Source organism: Brassica oleracea, chromosome C3 (genome assembly GCF_000695525.1).
Source record: "Brassica oleracea var. oleracea cultivar TO1000 chromosome C3, BOL, whole genome shotgun sequence".
Taxonomy (NCBI): Eukaryota; Viridiplantae; Streptophyta; class Magnoliopsida; order Brassicales; family Brassicaceae; genus Brassica; species Brassica oleracea.
Genome location: NC_027750.1, coordinates 15811580 through 15824952, shown reverse-complemented (window position 1 = coordinate 15824952; position 13373 = coordinate 15811580). Strand labels below are relative to the sequence as shown.

The window sequence follows — 13373 nt, the reverse complement described above, 5'->3', positions numbered from 1 at the left end:
TTTATAAGGGTTTTATAAGCTCGATTTTATTGAAGAGAAGAAGAAGAGAGGAAAATATATTTTATTATATTGTGTACTGAGGTCACTTGTCTTTAAATACTTGTACCCAGATCCACAATTAGATTAAGGAAACTATTATCTCCTTCTTTCTCTTATATCTTCAGATCTACTTTCTCTCTCTCTATATTCTTCATGTTTTTCATTCTCCATAAATAAACTCTCAATAATTCTCTCATTCTAACAATTCTTTCATTATTACAGTATGTATGTAAAGTTAGTTGTATACGTGCTCGCATTTTTGTGTAATTGGTTATGTATTTCGTGTATAAGTTGTTTAAATTAAATATATCTACATTGATTCAAGTTTATGCAGACATTTCGTTGGATGGTTGGTTTTCAAGTGGGTTCTTATTCTCCGCCAATTACATTTTTCTTACAAGCAAAATACAATTAGAATTCCGATACTATATAATAAAGATCAATGTCGATTTTTCCTTTATGAGCATCCACGAACGTGTGAATATTCTTTGGGATGTTATAGTTACGGGGAAAGTGTTACTACTTTTATTTACTTAAATTGAATTAGTGCCAAAATTTACGGGGAAAGTGTTACTACTTTAAATTGAATTATTTAAAGTGTTACTGCTATTCACTGAGAAGGACGTGAAAAGTAGCGCTAAATATACTTGGTAACCATTTTCGTTTGTAGCTTTATTTCACGTAAATGACCTATTAACTGGTAAGTGGTAACTGATACCAAATTGCCAATCGACGATAACACTTTCATTCCTAACAAAGCAAAATAGCTGATCAGATTTTAAGTTAACTTTAAATCAGCTAAAATTCCAAATATAACATCTTCCGTCTAGCTTCATTTGAATTGGAACTTACCAAAATCCGTCAGTTTCCTCACAAAGTCTTACAGAATATTTAATATTACTAAATGTGTTTATATTGCTTAAATAAACGAATGCATTGTTTTAATTTTGAAAATCCATATCTTCAGTTAAAATTTGATGCATATAGTTTCTTTTAAAATGTTAATAGAAAGAATAGTCAATAATGCATGCTATGGTTCAGTTTATAAATACTTGCCTTGAAAGGTTTATGTAGGTGTAGCAAAATTGAAATCCATCAACAATGTCGGGAAGCAGGCAAGTGCTTCATTTATTTCTCAAGTATTTATAAACACATTTATATATTTGTAGGGAAACTTTTGCTGACTAATCTTTTTACGTGAATGTACTTGTTAAAATTAAACCAGCAGACTAGATGGCAAGGTAGTAATCATAACAGGTGGAGCCAGTGGTATTGGAGCCGAAGCCGCTAGGCTCTTCACTGAGCACGGAGCTAAGGTGGTCATCGTCGACTTACAAGAAGAGCTTGGTCTAAGCGTTGCCCTTTCCATCGGGAAAGAAAAGGTTACTTACTACCACTGCGATGTTACAAACGAGATGGAAGTGGAGAACGCCGTTAAGTTCACCGTCGGAAAGTACGGAAAACTAGACGTTCTGTTAAGTAACGCCGGTATCATGGACCAGCCGGGGAGCGTCCTCGACATGAATCTCGAACAGTTTGACCGAATAATGTCGGTAAACGTTCGTGGTGCGGCCGCGTTTATAAAACACGCTGCGCGAGCCATGGTGGTGAGAGGCACGCGTGGGTCCATCATATGTATGACGAGTTGTGCCGCAGAGATCGGTGGCTCGGGAGCTCATGCTTACACGGCATCGAAACATGGGCTTCTTGGGCTGGTTAGGTCGGCTTGCGGGGATTTAGGAAAATATGGGATTAGAGTTAACGGCGTCGCACCGTATGCGGTGGCGACGAGCATGAATAGCTCCGATGAGGAAACGGCGAGGACGGTGGAGGAATATTTTGCAGCCGCAGGGATTCTCAAAGGGGTGGTGCTTAAGGTTGGCCACGTTGCTCAGGCTGCTTTGTTCCTGGCTTCGGATGATTCGGCTTACGTTAGTGGCCATAACCTCGTCGTTGATGGTGGTTATAGTGTCGTTAAAAACGTGGATTTGGATTTTTCTAAACAATAAATCCAGCATTTTCTTGTTATGTCGCTTTTCTTCACCAATCGGGACTTTTGCTTTTGATAATCTTGGTGTTGGAAAAAAAAAAAGAAATGGTATAGAAAAATAAAATACAAGATCATATTTGTGTTCATCTAGGAGCTCGTGTAGTCCGCATATGGAAGCTATATATCATATGATGCGATCAGGCTACATATATGAATAAAGTAAAAAGGACACATCATACAAAGTTATAACAATAGTTTGCTAACCATAAATTATCAAATTAAATAAGAAGGTGAAAAATTAGACGTCTCATCATAATAAATGTACACATGCACAAATTATAATACTATTAAGTTACTTACGAAGCTAGAACATGATAATTTGTTTTTTTTGGCTCAACAACTTATTTTTCATTAACCTGATTCAAATTCATACGATGGCATTTCAGCCTCTACTAAAGATCTTAACCACACTGGCAAAACAGAATACAACTTAGAACACCATTATCCCAGTTGTTTAGGGGGTGCTTATCAACTGCGGTCCCGCAAAAACAACAAGCGTCGCAGCTTCTGAGTCCAAATTAAATACCGTGTTTTTTCAGTGCTTGCACTGTTTCGCGGACCCCAATGACGCATGACGGTCCGCGATTGGTTCGTTTTAATTTTTTTTTTAAATCAGACAAAAAAACTTAAAAAAAATAATTAAACACCCTATTTGGAGTGCTAGAGTTAATGGTGTTCTTAGAGACAATGGACGCGAACGTAAAAATCTCCTTTGCTATTCTGTCTGCTACTTTGTTACCGCTTCTCGAATTTATTACCGCTTCTCGAATAGTACTCAACCTTAAAACCTCGATTTTCCGCCGGTAAGAATGTTATCTCCTGCAATATAGGTCTCATTGTAGGCCACATAGCTTCTTCTCCATTAATCAGCTTCTTTGGCACTAAGGAGACTGTCTCGAAGATCACTTGAGAGTATCCAAAACAGGATAATTTGTTAAACGTGCCAATAAACTAAAATATCATAAACATACATTTTCTATTCTCTAGAAATTTCCAAACCCACGTGTTAAATAATGATTTTATGATAATTTTGAGCTAGAATTCTATAAATTAGTACTTTACCTTAAAATACACTCATCAATTAGGCATGTGACTTTTATCCGAGATTCGGATCCGATCCGAGATCCGATCCGGATCCGATCCGAAAATCCGGACATCCGGAGGAGCCGAATCCGGATCCGGATCCGGATAGTAAAATGTTAAATCCGTCAAAGCCGGATCCGGATCCGGATATTTTGATTTTTTAGTCCGGATATCCGGATCCGTAAGTTTTATTAATAACTATTTCAAAAATAATAATATCTATATATAAAAACTAATTTTATTTAATATTTTTTTATAATAGTATATATAAATTTTGTAATATTCTACATAGAAATAATTAAAAACATTATATATATTTTTATTTTTAAATTATTGTTAATATTTTATATATATTAATATTATTATTTTTATTTATTTTAAGGATCAAGATCTGAATCCGGATATCCGCCAGATATTACAATTTTTAGAAGGATATCCGACACCCAGATATCCAAGAACCCCGGATCCGGATAAGGATAGTAAAATTATGGATCCGCCGGATAAGGATCCGGATCCGGATACCTTAAAATTGTCTGGATACCCGATCCGTCCCAGGCCTATCATCAATAACCCTAAATTTAAATAGATTGGTACTACATTATATACTAAAAAAAAGCAACTTATAAAGAAAATCTTTTAAAATATTAATATATAGCAAGTAGAATATGTGTTAGCATAGGTGGGAAATCTATATATCAAACTTTAAGAGAAATATTTAATCTATAATATTAAATATATATTAGATTAAACATTCAAAATATGCAGATTCAGTTTAAAAATTAATATGTGATTTAAGGAACAAAGATATTGTAATGAAGTTATAAATACAGAGAAATAAAATAAAGATTATCTACCCTTTTGTCATACAAAAATCTACCTTTTTAATTACTTTGTGATGGGGTTAATTTAGTATATATATTTATCCTTGATGTTGTATCCTTTGAAGACTATCTAACAATGTCAGGAAGCAGGCAAGTGCCTCATCTTTTTCAAACACGCACATTTTGATTAATCCATTGGACAACTATATATCTAATTATTTACTTGATCTATATATTACAGAAGATTGGATGGCAAAGTCGTGATTATAACAGGCGGAGCCAGCGGGATTGGGGCAGAATCTGCTAGGCTATTCACTGACCACGGAGCTAAAGTGGTTATTGTTGACATACAAGAGGAGTTAGGCCAGAACGTTGCCGTTTCAATAGGTAAAGACAAAGCAAGTTATTACAAATGCGATATCACAAACGAAACAGAGGTAGAGAATGCTGTTAAGTTCACCGTCGAAATGCATGGAAAACTCGACGTTCTGTTCAGCAACGCCGGCGTCTTAGATACGCCGGGAAGCATCCTCGACTTGAATCTCGAACATTTTGACCGTGTAATGGGGGTTAACGTTCGCGGTGCAGCTGCGTTTATCAAACATGCAGCACGTGCCATGGTGGGTAGTGGCACACGTGGTTCCATTGTTTGTACGACTAGCGTTACGGCGGAGATTGGTGGTCAGGGACCTCATGGATACACAGCGTCGAAGCATGCGCTCCTGGGGCTGATTAAGTCAGCTTGTGGTGAGTTGGGGAAACATGGCATTAGAGTAAACGGCGTGGCGCCGTTTGCGGTGGCGACGGCTATGACTAGCCGTGATGAGGAGACGGCGAAGCAGGTGGAGGGATATTGTGAAGCCGTAGGAATTCTGAAAGGTGTTGCGTTGAAACCCAATCACGTGGCGAAGGCTGCTTTGTTTCTAGCTTCTGATGATTCTACTTATATTAGTGGGCATAATCTAGTTTTGGACGGTGGATTTAGCGTCGTTAAGCCTCTTTAAATTAAAAAAAAATTTGTGGTTTTTAAACTCCGATTGGTAATGACCGTACTTTTAAAAATTCTGGTGTAAAAAAAAAATTGTAAACTTTAAACTGTGGCTTTAGAGCATCATCAACGGTCAACCTCTTAAAAACATGTGGTAAAATAATATTATTTTAATTTGTTTTATTTAAATCATAAAATTAAACATAACTTCTTAATTAAGGAACTTTCGGTTTGAGTTTCCGTAAAGTCCTTAGCCCGCAATTATATACGCATATATAATATATACATACAAATATATGTGTATTAAGGACTAAAAAGCAAAGACCCCCAATAATCATGCCCTTAATGTGTTGACAGGTGGAAAAAGCTCTTAAATACAGGTTCTTTTGGAAACTAATTAAGGACCAATTGTTCTGTTTCTCTCTAACTTTTTCTATTTATGATTTTTTTTTTCTAAAAACCCATGTAAGAACTTACAGATAATCATGGTTTTAGATTTTATTGCTGTAGAATTTTATGGAAAGCCCCACAAAATTACTGTGAATATTTGCTTCTATAGAGCACTTGCACAGCTGTAGGTTATTTCGAGAGCTACGATATTGATTTTTTTATTAAAACTTAATCGATGTGAATTTAGTGATGTAAAAATAAATGAAGCCGTGTACAATATTTATAGCTACTAACAATCACACCCGATGTAGGCTTAATAAAAATGATGGTTCAAATAAAAAATAAACTTTTAATATTTCAAATCTTAAGTAACAGTATCGTATTGTAATAAAAATAAATATATTTAACTTTGATATACATGCAACAATTATTATTATTATTATTTATTGTTAAACTTTTTATTTCATATGATATTATAGCAAAATTGTAAAAAAAATTGTCCAGTTGAGATAGTCTGTTTTAAATATTTGATAAAAAAAAGATTTTAGTTACTGAACGTCAAATTCCATTAAAACATTATATTCTAATTCAAAGTTATAATATTCATCTAGAAAGATGTATGTATAACATTTTTTTATATGGAAACATCCATCCATGATCCCATTGTATATCTCGAGGATAGTAAACTAAACAATTATTTTTACAAGCTTGTTTGATCAGAGACATTTGAGTTTTTTTTTCTTTTCTTTTTTTTTTTTGATCAAGCAAGACATTTGAGTATCTAACATTCAATTTTACACGAGTATACCAAACGTTCAAAACTGCTGGTCATCTCACGTCAAAAACCCCAAAAACAACCCACAAAAACCAAAGAGACCGACCAGCTAACAAGTTCCATCGCCAGTAAGTTATGGGGTTGGTCGTTTACTGGTACGATTTCATCTGCTTTGGTATAGTCTTGGCTGCAATCGTTGCGTCCTTGTGGTTCCTATTGCGCAGAGAAAGAGGCTGCGTTGACGTTGAAGATACGACGCACAATAGCTTCCTACAGTCTAGATCAGGGTCAGAGAGCCTTGGTTCGGCTCGGTTACGGACGAGCTGCTGGAGAGGGTTACATCCTGGCTGGCTTCTCTTCACTCGGTCCATCTCTTTTCTCTCCATGGCTGCTTTATTGGCTTGGGACGTCTTGGAATGGGACGCAAGCATCTTCGTCTATTACACTGAGTGTGTGCTCTTCTTATTGATTTGACCTCAATTCTGTGTTTAACTTGTGTCGTGTTGACTTGTGTTGATTGGTTTTGTAACAGATGGACCTTCATGCTTGTAATGATCTACTTTGCGGTATATCCTAGCAGCTTAAGGATCTTTGAATAGTATTGATAAATCTGGCTTTTCTAAATACATTCCTTGGTTTCTCTACAGATGGGTATTGTAGCTTCATTATATGGTTGCTTGGAAAATTACAAAGAGCCAACATCGGGAGTTTGTGACGATGCGGTTGGAAACAAGGTCGGAGATGGTGAATTCAGGGAAAGATTAGGGGTTTATGGTTGTTTCATGGAGACAATTTTTCAGGTAAGTGTCAACACACACCCAAGACTGATTCATACACGCATTCAGAGACTAATAAATACTGGTGTATGGTTTTTGTGGCAGACAAGTGCAGGAGCTGTGGTGCTTACAGACGTTGTGTTTTGGCTAGTAATAGTTCCTTTCCTATCGAACACCCACCTCGGCTTAAACACGGTGACAAAACCCAACTAAACAACGACTATACTTATCCAATTTATGGACCCAAGTCAACTAACTCACTTGATTTATGCTAAAGCAGCTGATGATTTGCATGCACACAGCGAATGCAGGCTTCCTCATCCTCGACACACTACTAAATAGCCTCGTAAGCAAAATAAAGTATACAAGAAAATACATTTTAAGAAACTGACAAAAACAGATGGCTTTTGTTATTGTCTCAGCCGTTCCCTTGGTTTCGAATGGGATATTTTGTGATATGGAGTTGTCTCTACATTGTCTTCCAATGGATCATCCACGCATGTGGTTTATTAACTTGGTAAAGCACAGACCATCTACAATACTACATTCATCCTTAACGAGAATCTATTTCAATCAATCTATTGCATTCTAATCTCAGGTGGCCATATCCATTCCTCGAGCTTGATAGGCCATGGGCTCCACTATGGTATGCAACAACAGACTTAAAAAATTCCGAAACTACTTTAATTTGTCTAACAAGTGAACGATACAACACATTCTCAGGTACTTAGGCATGGCAGTAGTTCACATCCCCTGCTACGGAGTTTATGCAGCAATCGTAACAGCCAAGAACTCATGCTTCCCCTATCTATTCCCAAATGCATTTTGTTACTAATCTATGCTACTCTTTATTGTATAATTAAAGTTTGAACGTATGATTCGCATCAACTTAGCAAGCATTAACGAATCGTGAGAAAAAAAAAAAAAAAAACAAGCATTAACGAATAACCAAAGAACCTAGCAAGCATTAACGAATCGTGAAAAAAAAAAAAAAAAAAAAGCAAGCATTAACGAATAACCAAAGCATAATATCCTTAAATGATGTTTAACAAAAGATCCATAACATCCAAAAAAACTTCAAAAGCAGTATTCAAAGAGAGAGAGAGAGAGAGAGAGAGCTAAACGATAAACGAGAGATCATGCTTCGCCACCTTCCTTCTGGTAAACGTAAGTGAGACCACACTTACCACAGTAGTGACGATCGAAATGGCTAGCCATGAACGTCCCAGCACCACAGGTCGCGTTAGGGCACTCCTTCCTCAGACGCTGGACCTTGCCGGAGCCATCCACCTTGTAGAACTGGAGCACGGCGAGCTTCACCTTCTTGTGCTTGTGCTTGATCTTCTTCGGCTTAGTGTAGGTCTTCTTCTTCCTCTTCTTGGCGCCACCGCGGAGACGGAGGACGAGGTGGAGAGTCGACTCCTTCTGGATGTTGTAGTCGGCGAGGGTGCGTCCGTCCTCCAGCTGCTTTCCGGCGAAGATCAGTCGCTGCTGGTCCGGAGGGATGCCTTCCTTGTCCTGGATCTTGGCCTTGACATTGTCGATGGTGTCGGAGGATTCGACTTCGAGGGTGATTGTCTTCCCCGTTAGGGTTTTCACGAAGATCTGCATCTTTGCTTCTCTGTAAGCCAACGGCGGAGTGATAAAAAAAATTTTGAGCTTGTTCTATATGGGGTGAGGAAGGGGCTAGGGTTTTGAGAATTTGCTTAGCGAAAATTACTTAACTACCCCTTTCTAACTTTTTGCTAAAAGACAGATGGGCGTATGTGGAAAGATTGGGCAAGAGCTTGGCAAGAAAAATAGATGAGCACGTTGAGCAGATTGGGTCTGGGCTTGTAATTTAAAAGCAAGAAAAAATTAAAATTTGTGGAGATGCGGGGTATCGAACCCCGTGCCTCTCGCATGCAAAGCGAGCGCTCTACCATTTGAGCTACATCCCCATTTGATTTTCAAACAAAGAAAACATATATTAACTATCAGGAAAGATCCAGTTGCAGAACTTCATTTGTTTGTTTCTAAAGGCTTTCATAAATATTTTTTTTCTGCTAACTGTAAAATGCAGAAACTTGAAAAAGAAAGAAGAGCAAAATACAGAGGCCCAAACAAAAAAACTCATATTGGGGTCGGAATAGTGTGTCTGATTGTAACATCTCAGTCTTCTTTTTCAATAATAGAACATCTAAATCTAGGATCTAAAAATACGGTGAGCTATAAATTGTTTATAGTCAAGTCATGATCGTTGAGCTAAAAAGCCACTAGTCAGTAATCACACCAACCGTACGCACCATGAAAACGACACGTTACATCGGTTTAAACACAAGCTATGGTTTGGTTGGTGCCTGGTGGTTACTTTATTGACTTTGATGCAAAGGGAAGATATTATTTGGTTGTTTTTCTTTTGTCAAGTACTATTTGGTTGGCAAAAAAAAGGGTACTATTTGGTTAAATATTGGTTACGTGCCTGCCTCATGCTGTCATGCATCATGGAATTTTTTCATTCATTGCCGTCAAGCTCAATTAACCGGCTGGGGTTAGTGGTTGACCGGATGAAAGTGTGAGGAAACTGGTTAATGTCAGTCATTCCCTATCACCAACTACCGCATATCTCAGCCGTTGAGGCATTTGCATCTAACGACGGTCGTTCACTTTAAACATAAACTAATTCGATACACAAAATTAAAAAAAAAAAATCTGATATAGTGCTACTTATCCTAGTGGAGCTTAAGATCACTACAAAAAATTGGTGTCCACTAATCACATGGTGACAGTACAAATTAGCTTCCTCACTGTATTGAAACTCTTATATACTTCATAATTTATATTGAAAAAAATTAAAGCAGCTTTGAAAACAACAAAAATTAATCAAAAGTAAAAGGAAACCATGTTGCTTTCATAATAAACAAGAGCAACTAAGTAATATTCTCTACGTTTTTAAAAATTAATTTTCATTATATAAAGATACAAAAAAAATTCAATTAGATTTACAAAATTTTGGTATAGAAGACTTCTCGAGAAGTCTGACAACGCATTACAGTTTAGCTAATTATAAATAAATTTACTCCATAAATTTACTTACCTTTGAGAGTGCATAATTTCTTGACAGACTTCTCAAGAAGTTATTTATCCCTGAACCCAAAAATTAAAAATTTAATTAGATAAAAATAAATTACATTAAACATAAAATCAAATTATAAAAAAATTAATAAATACAAAACAAAAAAAAATATGTCAAACTTTTACTTTAAAATATATCGAAGATTCTAAAATCTAACCTTAAAAATATCAAAATTACATGAACATATGTAACTAAACCCTAACCAATGGGCAATCATACAATATATATTCACTAATCTATGTGAAAAATAATTAATATATAGTAAATTAAATTTACATGATTTCATATTTACATGATTTCAGCTTATTTTCATACAAATATTTTTTTTCAAAATATTACAAATTAATTTTAAAACTAAATATATGAATAGACCTTTCGAAAAGTCTTCTCGTAGAAGACTCCATTATCTAGAGAAGATTTCCCAAGATTATAATCATAAAAGTGTCTACAATGTTTTTGTCATAAAAGAATAATGATAATTTCACTACTTTTTAGATTAATTTTGTAATTGATAAAATTTGAAATATATATTTTCTTTTAAATTCATTTTTTGTCAATTTTTTATTGTTTTTTTTTCAGCAGTCATTTTTAATAAATTGCCCTTATTTCTTAATCATACAAGAAAGAAATAAACGAAATCCCAACTACCAACAGCCCACGCATAAGAAAACATGGTCCGTAGCCAACACGGAATTCACGCCGTTGGTTTAAACGAAATTCCGAATTTGTTTTCTCAACTTCATTCGGTAGATAATCCAAGTTAAAAAAAAAAAGATGGGTTGGTCGGCTTTTGATGTTTGTTTATGTCTCATGGCACATTAATTGTGACTATATCAAAATTTCAAAACTGATGACTTTCGAACAGTTTTCTTGAAAGTGAACATGTAGCCGGAACGGGATAACAAATAAACCTAAAGCAAATCAAACCGGTAAAAAACTGGAAACCACGAACCTGTAGACCAATTTCGAACTGCATTAGAGCATCATTAACCATGAAATCCATTAGGGTCTCTTAATGAATATTTAAATAATAAAATTAAGCTAAAAACTTTTGTTAAGAGACAATTAGTTTTAGTGGTCCAATGCAAAAACTCAACTAAGAGTTCTTAAATAAAAAGTCAAAGATTCTGAAGTCAAATCTACAATATAGCAAAAAAATTTAGGAGTCATGAGCATACAATGTAGATGATCCGTCAAGCTCCCATTTGCCATATATTTGTAGATAAGGAATCTGGAAACTCTCAAGTTTGATGAGCAGAGGAGAAAGAAAGGAAGCAAAAGTGTAATAATAGTTCACCTCTCGTTCTTCTTAACACAAAAGCCTTTCAAAGCAACTAGATGGCGGTGATGCAGCCTGGCGAGAAGCTCTATCTCTCTGCAAAACTCATCTTCTGTTGTAAAGAAATAATAAATTCAGCCTTTCAATGAATTCTCCATGTAAATTAAGAGAGAACAAAATTTAGAAACCTTTACAGAACAGAAGCTCTCACCTGTCTTTTGGAAAGAAACATTCCAGAATTAGTGTGCACTCCACTTGCCACGCTCTCACCTGAATCATTATCCGCGACCATTGACTTCTCAAGTTTCCCTTTCGCCTAAAAAAACAAAGTAGTTGACTTAAGTCACACAGTCTCAAAACATTCCATGATCATCATCACTAAGTTCTCAAACAAACAAAAAGCATAATGAAGAAGATGATTGATTGATTGATAGTGCCAAGTTGATGAAATGATCACATTCCTCATCTGTAAGAAATCCCTTGTACAAAAACACCCTGCAGAAGACATCACATACTTAGATCTTCAAAACAATCAAATCACAAAGTTCTTTCTTTTTTTAATAGCAAAAGCAACAAACAAACGAACCTAGGAGTCCAAGAGAGCTGAGTGACACGACATGGATCAATAACTAGAGACGAAACACTTGTCTTCTGCTTAATCACTGACCCTTCTCTGCCCCAACCAATAGATAAAAAAAAACAAATCTTTATCAGTCAACACACTTCTGCAACAAGTGTCGTCCTCATCACTTCCACCGAGACAAATTCTCCGTCATCCCTCTCGAAAGCCACCACAACAACAACCCTTCCTTCATCTCCAGCCCCAACCTCATAATCAAATACATCTTCCAATCACTCACACGCAAAAGCCCCAAACCCTGATCCTCAGCCGTGTCGTGAAGGATAGAAAGGGAAAACAGAGGGATCTACGAGGAAAACAGAGAGATGAAAAGATTTGAAGAAGATACGATGAAACCATGGGATATTGGAGAGATCGAGAGGATGGGATTCGTGAAGGAGGAGATGAGTAGCGGAGAGAGAGAGATGCAAGAGACGTTTCTTCTGAACCTTAATTAAGAAACGTCTCTTAATTTAATTGCTAATTTTTTTTTTTTTTTAAATCTTAATTACATAAGAACCTTACCCAAGGAACTGCTTTAAAGATGGCCTTAGATTACTAAATATAAATTTTTAATTTCAGTTAGACAATTAATTTTATTTTATAAATTATTTTAACTCGTTTAACCGTGAACCGAAGATATAACCAGAATAGGCTAATAGTAAAACCTAAAGCAGATCAAACTAGCTAGTAACTGTATAAAACCAGTAAAAACTAGAAACCGGCGAATGTTTTGACCAGTTTTGAACTGAATTCCATTACTAAGTATAAAATTTTGAATTTCAGTTAGACAATTAATTTTATTTTTATAAATTATTTTTCTTTTTATCTAATAATATAATATGTTTTAGGTACTTACTTAAAAAATGTAGATTTTTATAAACTTGCACCATTGTACTTGTTCAAAAAATTTCACTATTTTATAAAGGTTCTACAAGTTACAACTATAAGTTAGTCAAATCAAAATCAAAATCACTATTTACTGATTTTTCTTCCACTTTATTTTGTATTTTACTAGATTTTTAGTGGAGATAATTTGGCTTATCATTTTATGTATTCTTTGAGTTATTAATTCTTTTTGCATTATATTACACGGTTAAAGATAGTTCATATGTCTCATTTTTCAATATGTAAAATTGTGAAACGTGTTGGATGATATTTTTATTGAATTTTCTATACATATTCACCGAATATTATATTCATAGGTATATGATTAATTATTATTTTAAATAGGGAGAATTGCCAAGTGTGACTCAAAACTTGGAGTCAAACCCAAAACAATACCCCAACTTGGGTCAAAGGCAAAAGTAACCTAAAAGGCTATTGAAATTACAACTATCCCCTTGTGACCAAACAAAAAAACGGAATTCTTTTTACGTTTCTACCCCTCGCAAGTCGTCTGTTTAGACGACTTGAAAATAAGTCGTCCAGACGACTT

The 13373-nt window shown here is 35.4% G+C and overlaps 4 protein-coding genes, 1 long non-coding RNA gene and 1 other non-coding gene across 8 annotated transcripts; 3 read left to right on the top strand and 3 right to left on the bottom strand.

Annotated features, from left to right (window-relative positions):
• The first annotated feature begins 1130 nt into the window (after positions 1–1130).
• Positions 1131–2067, top strand: LOC106333340 (short-chain dehydrogenase reductase 3a-like). Its single transcript, XM_013771796.1, has 2 exons — positions 1131–1154; positions 1268–2067. Exons 1-2 carry the CDS (start codon positions 1141–1143, stop codon positions 2046–2048), a joined length of 795 nt encoding a protein of 264 aa, XP_013627250.1. The 5' UTR covers positions 1131–1140; the 3' UTR covers positions 2049–2067.
• A 2011-nt stretch (positions 2068–4078) lies between these two features.
• On the top strand, positions 4079–5023 carry LOC106333623 (short-chain dehydrogenase reductase 3a-like). The gene is made up of 2 exons (XM_013772047.1): positions 4079–4143; positions 4235–5023. Exons 1-2 carry the CDS (start codon positions 4130–4132, stop codon positions 4995–4997), a joined length of 777 nt encoding a protein of 258 aa, XP_013627501.1. The 5' UTR covers positions 4079–4129; the 3' UTR covers positions 4998–5023.
• A 1108-nt stretch (positions 5024–6131) lies between these two features.
• Positions 6132–7853, top strand: LOC106333765. 2 transcript variants are annotated; one of them, XM_013772177.1, is made up of 8 exons: positions 6132–6595; positions 6679–6712; positions 6794–6946; positions 7028–7117; positions 7203–7268; positions 7345–7439; positions 7521–7568; positions 7646–7853. In XM_013772177.1, exons 1-8 carry the CDS (start codon positions 6282–6284, stop codon positions 7755–7757), a joined length of 912 nt encoding a protein of 303 aa, XP_013627631.1. In that variant the 5' UTR covers positions 6132–6281; the 3' UTR covers positions 7758–7853. The 2 variants fall into 2 exon arrangements, with proteins under 2 accessions (XP_013627631.1, XP_013627630.1); XM_013772176.1 differs by having other exon boundaries at positions 6794–7117.
• A 76-nt stretch (positions 7854–7929) lies between these two features.
• LOC106328995 (ubiquitin-40S ribosomal protein S27a-3-like) lies at positions 7930–8605 on the bottom strand. Its single transcript, XM_013767554.1, has one exon. The coding sequence runs from the start codon at positions 8531–8533 to the stop codon at positions 8060–8062; it is 474 nt and encodes a 157-aa protein (XP_013623008.1). The 5' UTR covers positions 8534–8605; the 3' UTR covers positions 7930–8059.
• A 184-nt stretch (positions 8606–8789) lies between these two features.
• Positions 8790–8862, bottom strand: TRNAA-UGC. The gene has a single exon. It is a non-coding gene; the product is annotated as a tRNA-Ala (tRNA).
• A 2193-nt stretch (positions 8863–11055) lies between these two features.
• On the bottom strand, positions 11056–12393 carry LOC106331696. 2 transcript variants are annotated; one of them, XR_001267931.1, is made up of 4 exons: positions 11903–12393; positions 11528–11811; positions 11335–11428; positions 11127–11268 (listed from the first exon to the last, which is right to left on the bottom strand). It is a non-coding gene; the product is annotated as an uncharacterized LOC106331696 (long non-coding RNA). The 2 variants fall into 2 exon arrangements; XR_001267930.1 differs by having other exon boundaries at positions 11056–11428.
• Between the last annotated feature and the right edge of the window lie 980 nt (positions 12394–13373).